The following is a 19,092-nucleotide window of genomic DNA, read 5'->3' as shown; positions in this document are numbered from 1 at the left end:
GGTGAATTTTGGGTTTGTTTTGTAGAGCTGTGAGCTGTCCAAGCTCATGGGGATGGAGCATCTCTGAGCCTGTGGCTGGAGCAAAGCCCTTCCAGGCCCTGCCTCTGCTTATCCTGGGGATTCCTGAGGATTTTGGGAGCACGGCCTGACATCACTCAATCCACGGATCCACATTTCCCGTCCTTTCAGGGCAGGAGCTGAGTGGGGCTCTGCATTCCAGAGGAGGAGCAAGGCCGCACCTGTGCGCCTGCTCAGGCACTTCAGCCTCTGCCACGGACCCTGTGATGTGCTGTCAATCAACCCCAGAGCCACGCCTCCTGCCGGCCCATTGGCTGTCCAACCCCATTAACCATATATGGGCACAGTTCTAGCAATTTCTCTGTTCTTTGTACCCTCATTGGTCCGTTTACCCTTCTGTTCCCCTATTGGTCACTGTAATCCTTTTTCCACCCACACCTTCAGGTGATTGGCTGTTGCTGTTGGCTCCGCCCCTTTGTAGCAGTATGTAATCCTGGGCCCTCCACCTCTCCTTGTCTTTGTCCCTGGACCCTTTCAGTGTGTGGGTGGCACAAACTCCCCCTGGAAATCCGCACAAAGCTACATTTAAATAACCAGCAGTGCCCGAGAGCAGCTGCTGCTGGCTGTGGCATTTGCTGTGACCACGCTGGGGCTCTGTCCTCGAGGGGGGATGTGTCAGGAGGGCTGCAGCTCCCTGCCACCTGCCCACGCTGCAGCATGCCTCACAACGGAGCAGCAAAATAAACCAGCCCTGCAGCACAGTTCTGTTTCTAAAAACAAAAGTGAAATTGTCGTTTCCAGAGGAAGGCGAGGAGCAGCTCCTGGGGGTGCTGTCCTGGAGGCAGCAGGGCAGGAGCAATGAGGGGGTTGGGAGCTGGGTTTGAAGGGAAAAAAAAAAGAGAAATTAATAATTCTGTGCTGTGGGAGTTAGGGATGGAGATCTGATGTGGTGGTGCCAAAACCTGACACAGCCCTGGCTGTGGCCTGGGATCCTGGACAAATTCCTTTCTCCCCTGTGCTGCTTGGAGTGAAGATTTTTCTCCAGAGATCATGACCATGAGGAGGGGCTTGGCCAGGAATTGTCCTCATCCTGCACCCTTGGTTCTCCAGCACTGAGATCTCTAAAGGTGAGTGGGCTGGTCCTGCAGCCTGGCTGGGGAAATGCTGCTGCTCCTGCTTTACACCAGGTTGGATTTATTTACCAGGGTGAGTAGAAGTGTGGCTGCTGGTTCTCTGAGCCATCCTGCCCTCATGTCCCCGTGAGGACTCATCCTTGAAATACCAAGGACCTGACATGCAAAATACATTTGAATATATTGCATTCACCTCTGCAATAGCTTGGCATTAATGGGAATGGAATTATGTGCAGAAACCTTATTTGTTGGACCACTTCAATGCATGGCATGAAATACATTCCAATAAGTGCATTCTCTTTAGTCTCATTTTTAGGATTTTACTAATGAAATTCTGATTTTAGAGTGTTAAAGTTGGGTCCCTCAAATCCATTAAAAGCACATGCAAGAGAGACATTGGAGGCACCAACATTATATTTATGAGCTATGTTAACTTTGATGGAGCAATGCTACCTCACCCAGATGAGAACTGGCTCATTTATTATAATTATTTTTAGCCTATAGTACCTGGAAACTCCATTTCTTTAGGCACCTTCCAAAGAACTTATTGTCTGTATGAAATCTTTCTTTTTATTCTTTGTTAACGTGTTTGACTCGGCTCCATGGGCCAGAGGTTTCTTCAAATTAGAAGGAATTCTGCAAGACCAGGAGAACTTCATGGGTCAGAGCCCAGGGTGGAAATTCAGGTGGAAATTCACAGTTTCATCACAGAGCGTAGCAGCAAAGGCCAGGTGAGTGTCCCTGCTCTCATGGTGGCCTTGCTGTGCAGCACTGGGTGCTTCACACATTTTTTCTTCTTTTCCCAGTGTTTGACCCCTCTTGGTCACTGCCAGGACCACCTTGCTGCATCCATAGGGCTGTGCCAAACCCAGTTTGCATCTCCAGTTGTCAGGGCAAGGTAAAACAAACATCCAAAAGATTAAGGTGCCAACCAGGAAAAATGAATCCATTGGCTCTTTTCCAAGCTTTTTTATCCCCCCTTCACAGCCCTGGCGCCATGAGCTTCCATTGAACTGGAACGTTCTGTTTGGTAACAAGGCACCTGGTGCAGGCAGATTCTCCTCCCCACTGGGAACAGGGACCCAGAGGTGACACAGAGCCCTCTCCAGCAATGGTGGGTGACCTCGTGGAGCCTCTCAGAACACGGAGTCGTCGAGGACACTGCAGGAGAGCCCTTCAGCCAGGCTGTCCACCTCGGTCTCCGTGGAGCTGGGGCACGTCCGTGCTCTCTGCAAAGCAAACACCCCTTGGAGCTGGGAGCTGGGAGGGTGGCTTGGGCTGGGGGAGAGCTAAGAGTTCAAATTTGTGCATTTTCAGAGGGGTTAACCCAAAAGGGTTGATGGTTGAGGAGCTCAGAAGCATTGGGTTCAACAGGAGGATTTTCACCCTCTGGCTGAAGCTCTCACTGAGCTGCTCACCCTCTGTCCCTCCAGCCCTGCACCCCCAAACTCCCCATTTGCCAAATTCTCCCACAGTGGCCACGCCTCTGTAGCCAAGAACAAGGAGCCCAGGAGGAGCTGGAGAGCACAGAATCATGAAATCATTAAGGCTGGCAAAGATCTCCCAAGATCATCGAGTCCAGCCTTCAGTCAGATCCCACCACACCCACTAAATCCTATCCCAAAGGGCCACATCCAAAAACCAAGTGGTTTTTGAGCTCTTCAGGGCTGGTGCCTCCACCACTGCCCTGGGGAGCCTTCTCCAGGGCCTGGCACTGTGGCAGTGGGGGATCGTGGTCTGAGGCACAGGAATTTTTGTGAATACAGGGCAGCAAAGCCATTTATGGGATCACATCCTGGCAGAGGCCATGTATGGGATCACATCCTGGCATAGCCCATTTATGGGATCTCATCCTTACAGAGGCCATTTATGGGATCTCATCCTGCCAGAGCTGCACAAACAGGGCTACAGGGCTGCAGAAGGGAGCAGCAGCAGTGGCTGAGCTGCTGGGAAGCCCTGCAGGGTGGCAGGTGACACTGCAGGGTGGCAGGTGACGCTGCAGGGCCCAGCAGGTGACTCTGCAGGGACCAGCAGGTGACACTGCAGGGTGGCAGGTGACACTGCAGGGCCCAGCAGGTGACACTGCAGGGTGGCAGGTGACACTGCAGGGCCCAGCAGGTGACACTGCAGGGTGACAGGTGACACTGCAGGAACCAGCAGGTGACACTGCAGGGATCAGCAGGTGACACTGCAGGGCCCAGCCGGTTCCCACGGCCACCACCTGCAGGGCTTTCATCACCTCAGCCCTGTTTACACCGAATTTAGGAACTGAGTGTCCCCAACAAACAACTTCCCTCTCCCTGGTGGCCTCACAGGGACCTGGGTGGTGTCCTCAGCCCTCCCTGGCAGTGCCACCAGCCTTGGGGCCGTGGTGCCAGCAGGGAGCCTCTGGCTGCTGTCACCCAGCAGGGCCAGCTCACCTGGAGTGAGGAGTGAAAACAAGGCAGAGCTGCTGCTGAGAGCCTGAACCTGCCTTTGCAAGCTCACCTTTTCCAGCTGCAGCATTAATATTTGCTATTTCTCGTGTTCTTTGGTGTGATGGCCCAAGTTGTGGTGGTTTGCACCATTTAATTAAAAACAAACATTATAGGATAATCTTCTAAGCCTGTTTCCTCAACCAGACCATGGAGGAAGAACAACATGCAAAAAATCAAACCCTGTTCCAAGGGGACAAATGGAAATGAAGGTCCTGAGCAGACAATGAGGGGTTTATCTCATCTGTAAGATAAATGTATTTATCAGAAATAACAGCAAACCCAGAAAGGCTTAAGCCCAGCTTAACAGGACCAAAACATTTTGAATTGTGAGGCTGAACAAGAGCAGCTCTCCAGGAACCACCCTGCAGTGTCTGCCTGGCTGGGGAGAAACTGCAATTCCTACAGAGGGCAGAGCCACGGGTGAGCCCCAAATTCAGAAATTCAAAATTCAGAAATTCAGAAATTCGGTGTAGGGAACAAAGAACCGGCCTGGAATCAGGAATGGAGCCAGCAAAGGGAAACCTGGAGAGGAATTCTGCAGGAGTTGGGAATGGAGCCAGCAAGGGGAAAACCTGGACAATATCACTTAACCCTTCTGTGCATTTTTAACCCTTCTGTTCGTTTTTAACCCCTCCCAAACCACAACACCTGCAAGCAAAGCCAGGTGCAGAGCTGCAGCAGACTGGGACCTGGCAAAGGATGGAGCCACACAGCGAGGTGAGAACCTCCCACAGCAGGGAGGATGGCAAAAACAGCCTCAGGAATTGCTGAATTCAATGGGGTTTGTGCTCATGGGGTTGGACTTAAAGGTCTTGGAGATCTTTTTGAGATTTAATGATTCTAGAACCCTCTTTGCTCTCAGCCTTACAGGGAAAAAGCAGTACACAAACAAAAGCATTCATTTTAGTTTAAAAAAAGGAAAAAAAAATTATTTACCTCATAGTCAACTGGGAAAGGGTCTCGGAATTTGTTGCTGGGCATTGGGATTGGTGGGAACAGTTTACTCCAAACGTGGTTTCTGTAAGAAACATCAGTGGAGGGATGAGAGTTGCTGCTCCTGGGGGATGAGGGGCCCAAGCAGCAGCAGGTGCTGAGCCCCAGGAGCAGCCAGCTCTGCCTGCAGCACCTCCTGCCAGGGAGAATTGTTGGAACCTTAACTGCTCAGTTTAAGTTTCTAATATTCGATATTATACACTTTTATTTAAATTATATGCTTATAACTTTAGTTTTATTACCTAATTTTGGAAGTTTTTTCCTATGGTTTTAGGTTAAATGTAGTGGTTTTCTGGGGGCTAGTGTTTGTTAGCAGAGAAGGTTTAAAATTCTTAGCAGTTAGGGTTCCAACAGGTAATGGTCCCCCCTGGGGCTGGGCAGCTGTGCCACTCCTCACAGGCCACCTCTGGGCCTGGGGACAGGCAGGGGGCAGGAGGAGGTGGGTGAGGCTGTCCCCATCCCATGCCAGGGCTTCTGGGGCTGTCTGGGGAAAACTGAACTGCTCTGAGTCTGTTCACACTGCTCCTGCCAAGGGCTCTGCTCTCAGGTGCCTCATCAGGACAAGCTGGACGAGCTGCCTCGTGCTCAGGCTTTGGTGTCTGGCCATAAACTGCCAGCGCCTCATGGCAGGAGAGCAGCCACAAATGATTGTGTGCCAAGGGAGCTGGGAGCAGGCAGGGGAAGGCACCAGGGACAGCTGACAGCAAATGGATCAGCTCAGTGCTGGGATAGCTGATCCTGGGAGCAGGCAGGGGAAGGCACCAGGGACAGCTGACAGCAAATGGATCTGCTCAGTGCTGGGATAGCTGATCCTGGGAGCAGGCAGGGGAAGGCACCAGGGACAGCTGACAGCAAATGGATCTGCTCAGTGCTGGGATGGCTGATCCTGCTCACAGCCCTGAGACCCCCCCTCCTCGCCTGCACTGCCTGGGCTCACAGCACAGGGCTTTGGGACAGCAGAGGGGACGGGACTGTTCCTTGTCTCTGCTGCATGCCAGGGCTCAGATCTCACATTCCTGCTGCTGAAACGCCCTCGCTGTCTCCAGCCCTGCATTGCACCGTGTCCCAAAGGGGGCAGGTTTCAGTGGGAGCTTGGCCTGAGTGAGGAGTGCTCAGCCCAGAGTTCCTGCCCAGGGTCTGTTCTGGAGGAAGCAGAGATGTGTTCAGGCACCACGGGCAGATCTGCTCCTCTGCCCCCTTTATTTCATGACAGTCCCCCTGGCTGATGTCTGCTTAGTTCAGTGCTTATGTTCTTAGGACTGTTCTTCCAGAAGCTTTCTGAGTTCTGTCAAGTTTACCTTTATCCTATCACTATTCTCCTGGTGAGGAGGAATAATATTTTCTGTCTGTCAGCTTGGAGCTAAACCTTGCTGGCTGAGCTGCTGCTGCCTTGAAGGTGCCATTGATGCTTCACCAATTACCAGGTGAAGGGAAGGGCCACACACCCCACAGACACGAGCTGTGGGATGTCTCCCCTTTGCTGCACAGGATGAGGCTTTGGGAGGGAATTGTACAGCCACAAATGGGAATAGGGGCAGGAAAAACAGGGTGTGAGGTGTTTTGGGAGAAACATTTGCACTTTTTTTGTTGAAATGCTGGACACAACAGAGCCACTGCTGGGTGTCATGGAGCAGCCAGGCTGTGTGGCTGCTGCTAGAGCTCAGGAGTGGGACAGGATGAGTGCCAATATTGTTTTTGCAGCACCTGGTACCAGCTCCACTCCTCCCAGCTCTCCTCCTAAGGGTCAGGCCTTTGTGCCCTTCCTCAGGGCAGCTTTGCCCTTCACAGCTCCTACACCTCACCAGCTCTCACAAACTTCTCAAAAGGCCACAGCATTCCCCTGCAGCTCATTTCAGCTCTGATTTACTCTGCTGGGCAAAGTACCCAACAAGAGAGTTGGTCCTACTTGGAATTGGTGTGTTCCTCGTCGTGCTGTTTGCCAAGAAAAGATTTTGATGGAGCCATATCAAAATTATTTATTGAGGCAGCAAAAAGCATAAATTACATGTCACTTGTGGAAGGGGAGCACTTAGGGAAGGTGCACAAATGCCCAGGAGGAATGAGGCAGAAGTGTGTCCATGGGGGCTGCTTTGCCCCTCAGGTCTTGGCAGGGAGGAGTTGCTGGGGTGGTGCCCTCAGAATGGTTCTGTTCTTTTTTTGGAGGTTACTGAAAAGTCAGAGTTTTGTGGTTAAAGATCTCATCACAAAAAGCATCTCAGGTATCTCTGTCTACACAGGTTAAGGCACAGCCTTTGTCCATTGTCACTGCTTGGACCTTCAGGCCTTGGACACACCCCACGGGGCCCTGGTGCCTTAAATCAGCGTTTCTGATCAGGGTCTGGGCTTTGTGCTGTGTCTGCCTTTCTGAAATTTCCACTCTTCCCACAGGCTGTGACATGGAAAGGCGGCAGATAAACATGAGAAACAAGCAGGAGAACAAGCTCTCCTTGCTCTGTGATGAGATTGAAGTATTTGGTTTAACTCCATGTCAGAGTGCCTCCCCTGAGATTCCCCGTGGAGTTTTTCCAAAGCTGGCTGGGCACTCTGCTCGTGGACTGCTGAGGGGTGCAGAACAGGGGGTACCTGACTGACCACACAGATTTTGGGGTGTGGAGGGCACTGAGTGCCCTCATGCCAGAGCAAGTTACTGATTCCATCCTCCTGGGGGCTCATCTCCAGGAGAAGATGCTGTTCCTAGGGAAGCACAGTGCTCACTGCTAAAGGCAGAGAGCAAACCCTTCAATTGTGGTTTTTATCAAGACTCTAACCCCATCAGCCCCTGTAAGTGAGTGAAGGGAAGAGCCTGCCCAGACAGCCCCAGAGGGCCCCTTTGCCTTGCAGCACTCCTCCCAAATGGTGGGCTTTAACCCTGGTGCCTGCAAGTGCACAGAAAAATTTATGGAGCTCTTTGCTGTAATGAAATTCCTTATAATGGCTGAAATCACACAAAACTTGAAACAATTCTGTGGCTTGAATCACAGAGTGCACTTCATGAATTTTCAAGAGCAGTAAAAACAGAGAGTACTAATGAAACTGTGATCTAGGAAACCTGCTCGATTTTTCTTTTTTTAATATCTGCAGGTACAACCCTGTGTTTCATCTTCTTACACTTGCCCATCCTCCCAGGGCAGGCTGGGGATCAGAGAAGGAGAAGGAGCAGCAGGGAGGGGTGGAATAAGGTGAGCAGCTCCATGAAATTCAGAGTAGCAGGGAGGTAAAATTTTCATCATGTTGACAAAGAGAGAAAGTAATGAGCCTTTGGGTGTTGGGGAATTTTATACTGGAGAGAAACTCCTGGGAGCAACCAAGGCAGCAGCAAGCAGCTGAACCTGGAAAAGCTCCCTGAAATTTGGATTAAAACCATACAATGCATTAGTACAGCATCTCCAAGTTGAGTAGAATTGTACCCTGGATTTATTTCTCCCCCTGTGTGTGTTCAGGATCTCCAAAGGGGGTAAATGTAATATTCAAATGCTGTCAGAACTCCACAGGAAAACATGGAGCAAGCTGCTGCTAGCTGGTGTTGGTTCTGCTGTCCCAAAGAGAGAGGAGAGAGCTGGAGAATCTGCTGGAGCAGGGAGGAGCTCCAGCTCAATCCATAAAAGAATCATGTAAGTAAGAGAAATTTGGGGATTTTCAGCAAGACATCGAGGCTGCACAGCTGAGGACAAGTGTGTGACACGGGGATTGTCACTGACATATTTCATGAAAAATCCTTTGCCAGAATCTTTTCTCCTGAGTAGCTGGGAAGCTTCAGCTTCTCCCTGTTTTGCTACTTGGAATGTGATTTGGAGAATTGTTTACCCAGCAGGTGAAATTGTTTTTAATTAATGACCAATCACAAGTCCAGCTGTGTCGAGGCTGTGAGCAGTCACAAGATTTTATTATTCATTCTTGTCCAGCCTTCTGATGTCTCCCTTCTCTTTCTTTAGTGTGGTTTTAGTATATCATTTTCTTTTAATATAATAGATAGCATATATTATATGCTATTAAAAATAAATAAATTAAAATAAATAAATATATGCTATTATAAATAATAAATCAGCCTTCTGAAACATGGGGTCAAGATTCTCATCTCATCCCTACAAATTCCACAGGGATGAACTCCCTGTGCTGCTCCTGCCAGAACCCTCCTGAGCAGAGCCCTGAGTCCCACAGGCAGAGTTCATCTCAGTCACCCTCTTGGAGCATCCTGTCCACAGCACCTTTATTGGATACAGGAAACACAGCCAAGGATGCAACAAATAAAAAGGCACTAAAGAAATTAATAAGGAATTAGCACTTCCATTAAGGGAAGATGTGTTTATTGTGGACTGGTAATTGCTGTGTGTTTCAGGGAGAAATTGCTAATTACATGGAGCCTTCAATTCATCACTTAGGATTTGGTGATTTGGCTATCACAGACACAAATCCAAAGTGTAGCTGGGCTTCCTCACTGTGCATTTGGGGAGTTTTGGCCTTTGCTATCAGCATCCAGAGCCAGAGTACAATTAAAAATAAAGTCAATAATTCAAATACTCAAAGCAAACACCAGAGGTGTAGGTATTTTGGGTATTTTGGCCATGAGGGATGCTCTGAGCAGCTTTCACCAGGGATAAATGAAAATTGCTGGGGAAATCACTCACCCAATCAGGTGCATTTAATGAAGAAATGAGATAAGGACCAACAGGTTCTAACAAATTTTAACAAATTCACCTCGCTCAATATATGGGTTTGTTGTGTGAGATTAAATTGAATAACTCTCTTACCCCACCAATTTTGCTGAATGTTATTACTGATAATTAATGAGGCTGATTATTTTTGCTTTGTATGTTTAGGCAAGCTCAGCTTTTGCTCAGAGTTAAGCAGAGCTTGTGACATCCCCCCACACTTGTTGAATACCTGGTCCTTGGTTATATTGTAATAAAAAAAAATGCTAATACTTACACTTGGCATATTATAGCAACAAGCAGCAATGTGCAGGACATGGACACACAGAGCAGGGTGAGAATCCAGGCCATGGAACTCTCCAGTTTGTTTTGCCCTGAATTTCAAGGAAAATAAAAGAAATTTAATGTATTATTTTAGTACATATTATTTGAAATGTGTTTAGAATTTAAATATTGTAAATATTTCATTAGATGTTTAATGTGGTTGTATTCAGATCAAAAATTAACACGCAGATTTTGAAGACCTGATACCTAGAATAAAAAATTAAATGTAGAGCTTCCATGGCACTGAATTTCTGATTTCTACAATAATTTTCTTTTATTTTGAAAAAAAAGAGAGAACAAGTGGCTGAGAAAGTGGCAGGAACCTGCATTGTGCCAATGAACTGCAACAAGCCCCTAAAAACTCCTTTCCGTGAGGAAAAACTGGGTTAAGTGGTGCTGTCCTTGGTTATTGTTGAGATTTAAATAAATTTTTAGGGAAGAACAATTTTGTTTTGCCATCAGAATCCATTTTTCATGTTTGCTGCGTGAGCCAGGTGGGGAGGTCAAGGGGATGTGTTCGGAGAAAGGAGGCAAAACACTGAAAATGTGAATTTGTGGTACAAGAGGGGAAATGTAGTAAACAGGAGTGTAACAGAGTATATTTTTTAAGTGAAAACAAGGAAGTTGAGAAACTCCACAGATAAGAGCAAAGGAGGATGTCTAAGAACAAACAGTTGATAACGTGCAGTGATAAAGGAACTGTTATTTCCACAACAACTTGGTCAGCAAGCAGGAAACACAAAACAGCATGGGGCCAATGATCAGGCTCCAAAGATGCTACAATCGTGTTCTTTTTTTTCTCCCAGCATTTAAGGGAGATAATTTCAGTAAATTAAATTCAAAGCCCTGTTTTCCTGTTTCCTATTAGAATTTTGTGATGTTGGGCACGCTCCTGATTAGGCAGCATTTGCTCCCCACCAGTGGGGAAGCTAAAAGATGCTAAAAGAGTCCAAAGATGCTAAAATCATGTTCTTTTTTCCCTCAGCATTGAAGGGGTGAGATAATTTCAGTGAATCAGTGGCTGACATTGTCTCTCATTTATTTCCAGCATGAACATCACAATGAGAGCAGGGAAAAACCTGAAAAAAACTGCAGTGATGCAAGAAAAGGCCTTGAGTTTAAAGCAATCTCTGGAAATATTCACAAAGCATTGCTTAAAACCAATCCTCTTGCAAACAGTTTATTTTTACTGGAACAGATTTAAATCCCCTTGGCACGAACAAGTCAGGTTTTTCCTTCCAATCTCTGTTTTCCTGTTTCCTGTGAGAGTTCTGGGCAGGCTCCTGATTAGGCAGCATTGGCTCCCCAGTTAGCAGTGGAATTTTGGGAATTCTCACCAACATAAACGATTTCACTCCAGTCACTCCAGACCCCTGGGGCACGGCAGATGTGGTTGAGGTTGGCCCTGATCCTGATGGAATATCTGCTGCTGGCATCCACCCGCAGCTGGAAACTGCTGGAGAAGAGTCTCAGGATCTGTCAGGAGCACAATTTGTGCTGTCAGAGATGAATTGAGACTCAAAACATTCAGAAAACAAATTCAATCTCTGTTTATATATATATATATATATATATATATATATATATATATTATTATTATTATTATTATTATTATTGTTGTTGTTGTTATTATTTTTATTGTTATTATTGTTATTATTATTATTAACTGCTGGCCTTGCTTTAGAGGTAACAGCCCCATTTTTATAGGTGTAACTTCTCCTAACACACCAATATTCCAGAGAAAAATCCTGGAAAATGCCTCATTTCTCCATTCTTCCTGCAGATTCTCAATGCAGCATTTTCTAGATGGTGAAAACTGTTCTGAACCCAGATGCATAAGCTGAATAAATCCAATTTTGTCCTGCTTTCCCAAGTTCCTTGGGGATGGTTTGTTGCAGATTGAAAAGGCATTGAGGAAAAGAGGAAGGCAAATTCCAGCTGGAGGGGACAGGAATGTTGGATAATCTTGGATGCTGCAGGAGCAATTACCTGCTTGTTACCTGACTTCAGGTTGATGAGATAAAATTCATATTCAAAACATTCCTCGTGGAAAGGAGAAATTGGCTTTTCCCACATGGCCAGGAGATCATTTTGCTCCAGGGATATGCTGATATTTCTGGGAATATTCACTTTCTCTGCAAAAAGAAAACCATACAGGTGAGTTATTTATAGAGACAAGTTTGAATACTAAAAACCTGGAGCATTTATAACCTGATAGTGTTTCCAAGTAGGACCTATACTTATTGAATTTATTTCCCTTTTTGGACTGAAAAGATAAGGATTTAGGAGGAAAAACTGCATTGCTGGTAATAGTTAAAGGAAAACAGTTTGGAAAACCCAATTCAAAGTTTTGGAAATTTAGATTACTGGGGAAAGAGGAATTTATTAAATTAATTTCCACAGAAGCATTAAATTAATGATAGAATAGTTAGAAAAATTTCATTTCCAGGAAAACGAAAATGCAGATGTAGCCAGGAAAGTTATTGAAGAATGGAAAAAATTCAAAGGAATTCAGCTGCTGTTATGGGGATGATTTCTAAGAAGAAAATTTCTGATTTTTTCTCTTAATGAAGTCATGAAAAAGAGAACTGTTATCTGTTTTTAAAAAGAAAAAGGTATGGAACTAATGCAGGAAAGTAAATTATTTGTGTGGATGAAAGATGATAGACAGTCATGGCTGATATTCCATTTTATTCTAATGCCTTCCTTTACAGGACAGGGTTAACTTGAATACCATGTGTCTCAATCCTTTTAAAGGAAGGCTGCAAAATTAAGGGTAATAAAAACAGTGTTTTAAAGTCTATTGACTAAATCAACAGAAAATTAATATTGGAAATAATGCTTTAGCTAACAAACAGAAAACTAACTGCCTTTAGTAGCTTTTAGCTTTGCAATTCTATAATTTAAAATAGATGGCTAAAATCAAATTTAGCTCAAACAATCCAGTTATTTCTTCCAGTTCCCTTAAGATGACTATACAAAATCAACACATCCTTTCACCTGCATCAAGAACCACTCAATCCAACAGAGCTTCCTCACATTTTGACAATCCTGCCAGACATTTTTGATATTTTTTTAATGTATTCCTACTCACCAATGGCATTTTGGTTAAATAACTGCTGGAAAGGCTTGATTGCAGCACATTTGCTGGAGCCATTAATGTGAATGACAATGAGGTTGTCAATCTCACCAGGTTTAATGTGAGTACTTGAAAATCTGCACTCAATATTCCTGCTCCACTTGTCTTTGCTGTAAGTGGGACATTCCTCTGTGTGTGTCTCATACCTAAATTAAAATGCTGGTGAGACAGGGTGTTTGTAAAGAAATTCACTGCTTGCTGGAGAAGCAGCAAACACCAACCTGTAAAACAGGAAATATTTGGTGTCTTGTGGAGCCCTTAGGCCAGGGAGCCAACTGCAATGGAGAGAGACATTGCCAGGGATGGTGACATGGGTGACACAGGACAGGTTGGTGACAGAGGTCTCTGCAGCACCTGGAGAGGCAAGGAATTACAGAGCAGAAAGAAAACCTCACTGCAAAAACCATAACAAGTTCCTGTTGCTAAAACACTTTGACTCCAGTTTGGGCCATGGTAGCTGTGTCTGTTACATCTGATTTTCTTCCTTTTTGATTCCAGTTTGGGCCATGGTAGCTGTGTCTGTTACATCCAATTCTCTTCCTTTTTGATTCCAGTTTGAGCCATTACAGCTGTGTCTGTTACATCCAATTCTCCTCCTTTTTCATTCCAGTTTGGGCCATTGTAGCTGTGTCTGTTGAATCCAATTCCCCTCCCCATGACACAGCTCTGTGGCTTGGGAAGGATGCAATTCCCAAGCAGTGAGTAAAGCTGTGCCACACAGCCCTGTGTATTTCATGTGGAACAAGGCAGCAGCATCCTAGGTGCACCACGCTAGGTTAACTCAGCCTTAGCAAGGCATTGTTAGAAAATTTTATAGGTGTTGTTGACATTTTGCACCTCCAGATTGTACTCCAGGCTCCACTGCAGCAGGGAAAGCTCTGGACTAAATCCTTTCATAGCAGGTAGAGCGGAAAACGCCGTATTTTTATTTTAAAGAGCTAAACGTGTCACCTTTTAATGTTCAGTCCACAGACTGGGGCAGAACGCAAAGCCCCAGGCCTTGCTTGGGTTTTCTTACCTGGCAGAGGTGGGAGGGTTCCCTCCACCCAGTCACTGCCCACCTGCAGGCCCTGCTGGAGGAGCAAGGTGCGCACGCGGGCGGAGAAGCCGTTGTGAAGCGCTGCTGTCCGCACGCTCTGAGTCCTCCCGGTGTCGTACTGGAAACAGAAAATAGCAAAAAACCCCAGGGGATGGGGAGGCAAAATAAGGGACCTGCAAAGACTGAGCCACACATTGGGGTGAGCTCAGTGAGCTGAATGGGGAGGCAGTGCTTAAAGCCAGGATCCATGCTCCCCGAGAGATGAAAACTGCAATTCCCAAGGCGCGTCCCGGCAGAGCCGTGTCCACAAGGATGGCTGAGAGGGAATCTCTGCAGTTCCCAAAGCATGGGTTTAGATACAAGAGAACAGCAGGGATTTAGCCTTCTTAGGATCCTTGATTTATTTTTTTCTCTTACCTCTTCTGGCTCAGGGCTCAGGATTTTCACGTCGTATCTAATGGTGGAGTTGTTTTGTTCCTGAGCAGGGTTTGGCTCCCAGTGTAACAGCACTTGTGCTAATGCAGAGACTGTGAGGGTGAAGTTAACAGGTGGCAAAACCTGGACTGGAAGGGAGAAAACAGAAATATCCATCAGTGTCCAATCCAGTGAATTGTTTAGAGCAATACCTGTTTGCAAGCAGTGAGCAATACAAGCAAATAATTTCATTTTAATATTATGTTCTCTCAACAGCTCCTTATAAAATATTTCTAATATTTGACCAAAAAAACCCAAACTTTAAATAACCAAAACCCCATCAAATAAGAGTTTATTAAAACTTAGCTTGAAAAATGAAATTCTTACAACAGTTTCAAGTTGAAAATTGCTGTGATATATTACATTTGGCTTGTTAATTAGGTTCAGAGTTTTCATCCTGGTGCTCATTGTCACACAGGGCTGATGGAGTGATCAGCTGCATGAACAATTCTCACCCACATCAGCTTGCAGGAGAGGGCAGCGTGGGGGGCTTTCAAAGAGAAGGTTGACAGCCACAAGAAGTCGCATGTGAGAGCAGAACCAAAATGATGAACAGAGGAATTAAGCACAAATGGAAGAAAACACAGAAGGATGGGAAGGATAATTTAAAATGACAGGGCAAGAAGGATTCCTGGAGCTCCCTTGGAAATGAGGAGAACCTCATGCTGGGGGAAATGTTAGCATATAAATAGCAGGGCAGTGAAATAATCAATCTGCTCCCCTCCAGTTCTTCAGAGCCTGCTCTCCCTTATTTGCCAGCCCCCAGGGAGCTGAGGGCCATCAGCACCCCTGGGAGTGCCCAAGGCCAGGCTGGATGTGACTCTGACCACCCTGGTCTGGTGGAAGGTGTCCCTGCCATGGCAGGGAGTGGAACTGGATGGGCTTTAAGGTCCCTTCCAACCCAAACCAGTCTGGGATTCCATGATCAGCCCCCCCTTCTCTTCTCCTGTGATTCCAGCCTTTGATGCCCAGGAGTTCACATTGCCCCATAAAGGCTCAGGAAACCTCAAGACAAGTTGTTTCCCCATGGTTGGAGATTCTTTTCTCCCAAAGCAAGCCAGGCACCAACTGGGAACAGTCTGGACAGGGCACTGCCCTGGCAGCTGGGAACTCCTCACCTCCTGCACCTTGAGGGGTGTTTGTTGTCCAGAGGAGGAGCAGGAACACTGGCATCCCACTGGCCATCATCTTTGGGGGGTGGATGGGCACAGCCAGGCCTCAGCCCACCAGCCTTGGCACCATTTCACAGGAGCTAAAAATGAGCACAAGCCAAGGGTTAAACACCCAAGCCATGGATCGTGGTCCATCCCCATGACCAAAGGAGTGAAGCTGCTGCCTTGCAGAGATAGAATCTTCTTTTCTTGCAGGAAAATGTTTCCTGTGGAAGCTAAATTTAATATAGGTACTCTGAGCACATTTCCTGTTGCTCCCTTTGCCAGCCCTCCCTGAAAAGCTGCTGCTTTCAAACCCTCATGTGGGGATGTTCAGGGCATTTCTCCATGGAAGGTGAGTCAGGTTTGTGTAGACTGGCTTTGGGGAGAGTCCCATCTCCTCCAAGAACAGAAATAACCATACTTTAGCTCCCACTTTATATAAACTAGCTGTTTACTGGGATTTACTGTCTAGTTACTCCTCCAATAAAGCTCTCTAAAGACACACTCACTGCTCACCTCAAGGCTAATTCTCCACCATTAATTATTGGTGTAAGAGAAACTGCTTTGTTTCTAATTTCAATGAACAACAATTTTTAATGCTTAAACCCAGCATTTTCTTATGGATAGTTTCATGAATTACTGGGAGAAAAAAAAAATCTCAGTGTAATCATTCATGTATAACCTAATATAAAAATGGGCATTCAGAACAGCAGCTCTCCAAAATGTTCTTACTGAAGAGAAATGCACCCCCCCAGCCCAATCTCACCACCTCCCTGGGGCACTACAGCAATTGCTCACATGGAAAACATAATATTTTCCAATGGTAATGAGCAGGAATAACCCAGGGACTGGAAGCACTCCCACTGATCACAGTTGGAATAATTCTGCTGTACAGTAACTATTTTTCAAAATGCAGTCTGAGTGTTGAGTTCATTAAAATGACACATCATCTACAGTAGAGTGTGTTTTTAATGTCCAAGTTCCCTCATTATCTATATTCACATTTTGTGCCTCTCTGCTTTCCTGACAGCCCAAATGTGCACCAGGCCAGCTGAAACTCAGGAGTTTGCTAATGGATTGTTCCTGGGGAGCCAGAGTTTGATTTTATTTTACTTTGGGTTATGGAATGACATCTTGGCCAGGCATTTTGGTTCTCCCAAAATGTAGCAAGTCACAGACAATGGGACAAATATTCTTTACAGCACACATTTATGCCTGCACAAATTACTGGCACCAGGCTTTCTTTGCTGCTTCAGGAAACATCCTTTCATTTACCTGATGAGACTAGTAAATACTCTAATAATTTTTCTCTCTGTTTAGAAGTAAAAATTCATTATCCTCATATCCTCATCCTTGAAAATAAAAAACAACTTCATTAGTTTCACTGCTGAGAGGATTCACTCTTTTTTTCCTTAAAAAAAGCAATGACTTCAGGGCATTATTTAAAAAAAAATCTTTTAAAAGCCTCATGTTTTGCAAGTGCTTAGCACTCACATCTACTTGAATAATGTCAGTGTGTTGGTTTCAGGCATTATTATAACTACAACAGCTGACTCCCCCTTGGGTTTATTTAAAGTGGGTTTGGCTACCTGTGGATTTTTTTTTTTTTTTTTAATTTGTCCACAAAAAGTTAAGGGTTCTGATTTTTCTTTTCCCTATGCTTTCAAAAAGATCCTAAAGATTTTTTTTTCTGCATGTATTGGATCTTATATTTTCTGTGCAGCATGTTACTGAACTGAAACTGGATATAAAATGTTACTGTAATTCAGATGAGTCCTAAATTACCATCCTGTTCTTCTCAGTTTATTTGCTTTGTTTTCCAAAATACTGTTTGTCTTTTTCTTGCTGCCAGACTAAGACTGACAGCACAGCTTTTGGAAGCTGAATTTCTGCAGCTGTGTTAGACCACAGCCCCTGAGAACAAACTGCAGTCTGTGATACCCTGTTTCATGGGAGAAAATGCTGAAAAGAGAACCAAAAGAAGTGTATTCAAGTAAAGATGGTTACTAGAAGGCTACAAGAGGATTGTGCTCCTCATAAAAATGGATATGGTAAGTTTTCAGGACAAAGTTTTGATAATGTTTTGGTTATATAAGTTATATAAGTGATAAGCAGAGGGTAAAGGGGAATATTCCTTTGTGCAAGGAATATATTCCTTTTAGAAGAATAGTAGAAATCCAAAGCACAAAACCCAGCCTCCCAAAAGTGATGATTTTCTCCCTTACAGCTGATGTGTCCCAATACCTCAGAAGCAACAAAGAAGCAGCAGGTTCCAGGTGCTTTTCCCATGCAAACTGACTTTGCAGAGCAGGACCTTGGCAGTCGGCACAGCAAGCACAAGGCAGACCCAAAGCACACCAGACCCCAGGGAGGTTACCTGAGCATCTCAGGGTCCTGCCAAGAGCTGGGGCTGTTTGTTCCCCGTCCCCTGGTTGCTGTCCCTCTGGGTTTCTTTTATAACTGCTGCCTCCCAAGCTCCAACAGGGCTGGTACCTCAGAAGGGATGGCAGAGGACAAGTGAGATAAGCACGCCTTGAAAAGGGGAACTGTGGATTTAACCACAGAGTGGAAGGCTGCACACAGGCACGGTCTAGCCCAGAAATGGGGATATTTTATTTATATACAATGGTCTGAGAGTTCTCTGATGACTTTTCAAGAGCAGGAATGTGATGACTGACTGCAAAGAATAGCCTACAGCCACACTGCTGATATCCCAATGTGTTCTTCCCCTAGAAAATCAAACCCAGACATTGCTGGAAAACTGTGCCTGTTTTGTCCAGGTTTTTTTTTTTAATGTCATCTTGTCCAAAGCTCTGGCCACACAGCCTTGCAGCATTTTGGGAAGTTACCAGTACCAGAGCAAAACCAGCTTCCTAATATTGTGCTGAGAGCTTTGAGCTGACATCCATAGGGTTGGATAACTTCTGCATGGCCCAGAGGAGCTGTGGATGCCCCATCCCTGGAAGTGTTCAGGGTTGGATGGGGCTCGTGGAAGGTGTCCCTGCCCATGGCACGTGGCTGGAACAAGGTGAGCTTTAAGGTTCCTTCCAGCCCAACCCATTCCATGACTCTGTGATGGTATTGCAGGCTCACAAACAGGACAGGGGACAGAATCCAACCCTGCAGAAAGTGGGGCCATATGTGATGGAGTTATAGGAAGGATGAGAAGAAGGCTAATGGCTCACCCTCATTAACAGCCCTGGCATCCAAGTTATTAATGTGCAGGTGACACAAGCTTGGAGGGGAGAGTGCTTTGGGGCCCAGGACACAATTCAAGCTTCTGCCAAATTGGTGAAAATGGATGTAATTCAATGTGGGCAAGATCTCAGCTGCATTTAGACATTATCAAGTGCACATTAATAGCTGTAAATACTCAATTATCACTCATATCACTGATACCTGCTCCACAGAACAGGATGGGGTTCTGGGTCAGGAGGAATCCCCATCCCTGGGGCGATTTAAAGCTCTTTGGATGTGGCACTTGGGGACAGGGTTTGGTGGCAAACCTGGCAGTGCTGAGGACCAGCTGGACCTGATGGTCTCAGAGGGCTTTTCCAAAACGATGCCTTTGTGATTTCAATGATTCAAACATTTAAATGCTACCAAATTCCTTCTCATCAGGGGGAGAAGAAACTCATCAATTCCATCCCAGTTATTTTGCCATTACCAAACTACATATTTTTCCCCCTGCT

The 19,092-nt window shown here is 45.8% G+C and overlaps 1 protein-coding gene across 2 annotated transcripts; it reads right to left on the bottom strand.

Moving 5' to 3' along the window:
• Positions 1 to 1,620: 1,620 nt before the first annotated feature.
• On the bottom strand, positions 1,621 to 17,851 carry IL5RA (interleukin 5 receptor subunit alpha). 2 transcript variants are annotated; one of them, XM_071439205.1, is made up of 11 exons: positions 17,778 to 17,851; positions 15,365 to 15,498; positions 14,190 to 14,335; positions 13,752 to 13,890; positions 12,955 to 13,087; positions 12,689 to 12,879; positions 11,584 to 11,729; positions 10,932 to 11,070; positions 9,548 to 9,644; positions 4,565 to 4,646; positions 1,621 to 2,380 (listed from the first exon to the last, which is right to left on the bottom strand). In XM_071439205.1, the coding sequence occupies exons 2-11, from the start codon at positions 15,432 to 15,434 to the stop codon at positions 2,288 to 2,290; spliced, it is 1,236 nt and encodes a 411-aa protein (XP_071295306.1). In that variant the 5' UTR covers positions 15,435 to 15,498; positions 17,778 to 17,851; the 3' UTR covers positions 1,621 to 2,287. The 2 variants fall into 2 exon arrangements, with proteins under 2 accessions (XP_071295306.1, XP_071295307.1); XM_071439206.1 differs by lacking the exons at positions 1,621 to 2,380; positions 4,565 to 4,646 and adding an exon at positions 6,584 to 6,788.
• Between the last annotated feature and the right edge of the window lie 1,241 nt (positions 17,852 to 19,092).

Source organism: Agelaius tricolor, unplaced genomic scaffold (genome assembly GCF_023055355.1).
Source record: "Agelaius tricolor isolate 1412-34295 unplaced genomic scaffold, bAgeTri1.0.p SCAF_14, whole genome shotgun sequence".
In the NCBI taxonomy this organism is placed as follows: Eukaryota; Metazoa; Chordata; class Aves; order Passeriformes; family Icteridae; genus Agelaius; species Agelaius tricolor.
This window is presented reverse-complemented; position numbering and strand designations above follow the sequence as displayed.

Bases quoted from the DNA above. Each gene is read 5' to 3' on its own strand.
- IL5RA (XM_071439205.1), bottom strand. From the start codon at position 15,434: ATGATGGCCAGTGGGATGCCAGTGTTCCTGCTCCTCCTCTGGACAACA. The intron at 14,336-15,364 runs GTGAGGAGTTCC...TCTCCCTTCCAG, and splicing joins CACCCCTCAAGGTGCAGGAG to TCCAGGTTTTGCCACCTGTT. The intron at 11,730-12,688 runs GTGAGTAGGAAT...TTCTTTTTGCAG, and splicing joins ATTTAACCAAAATGCCATTG to AGAAAGTGAATATTCCCAGA.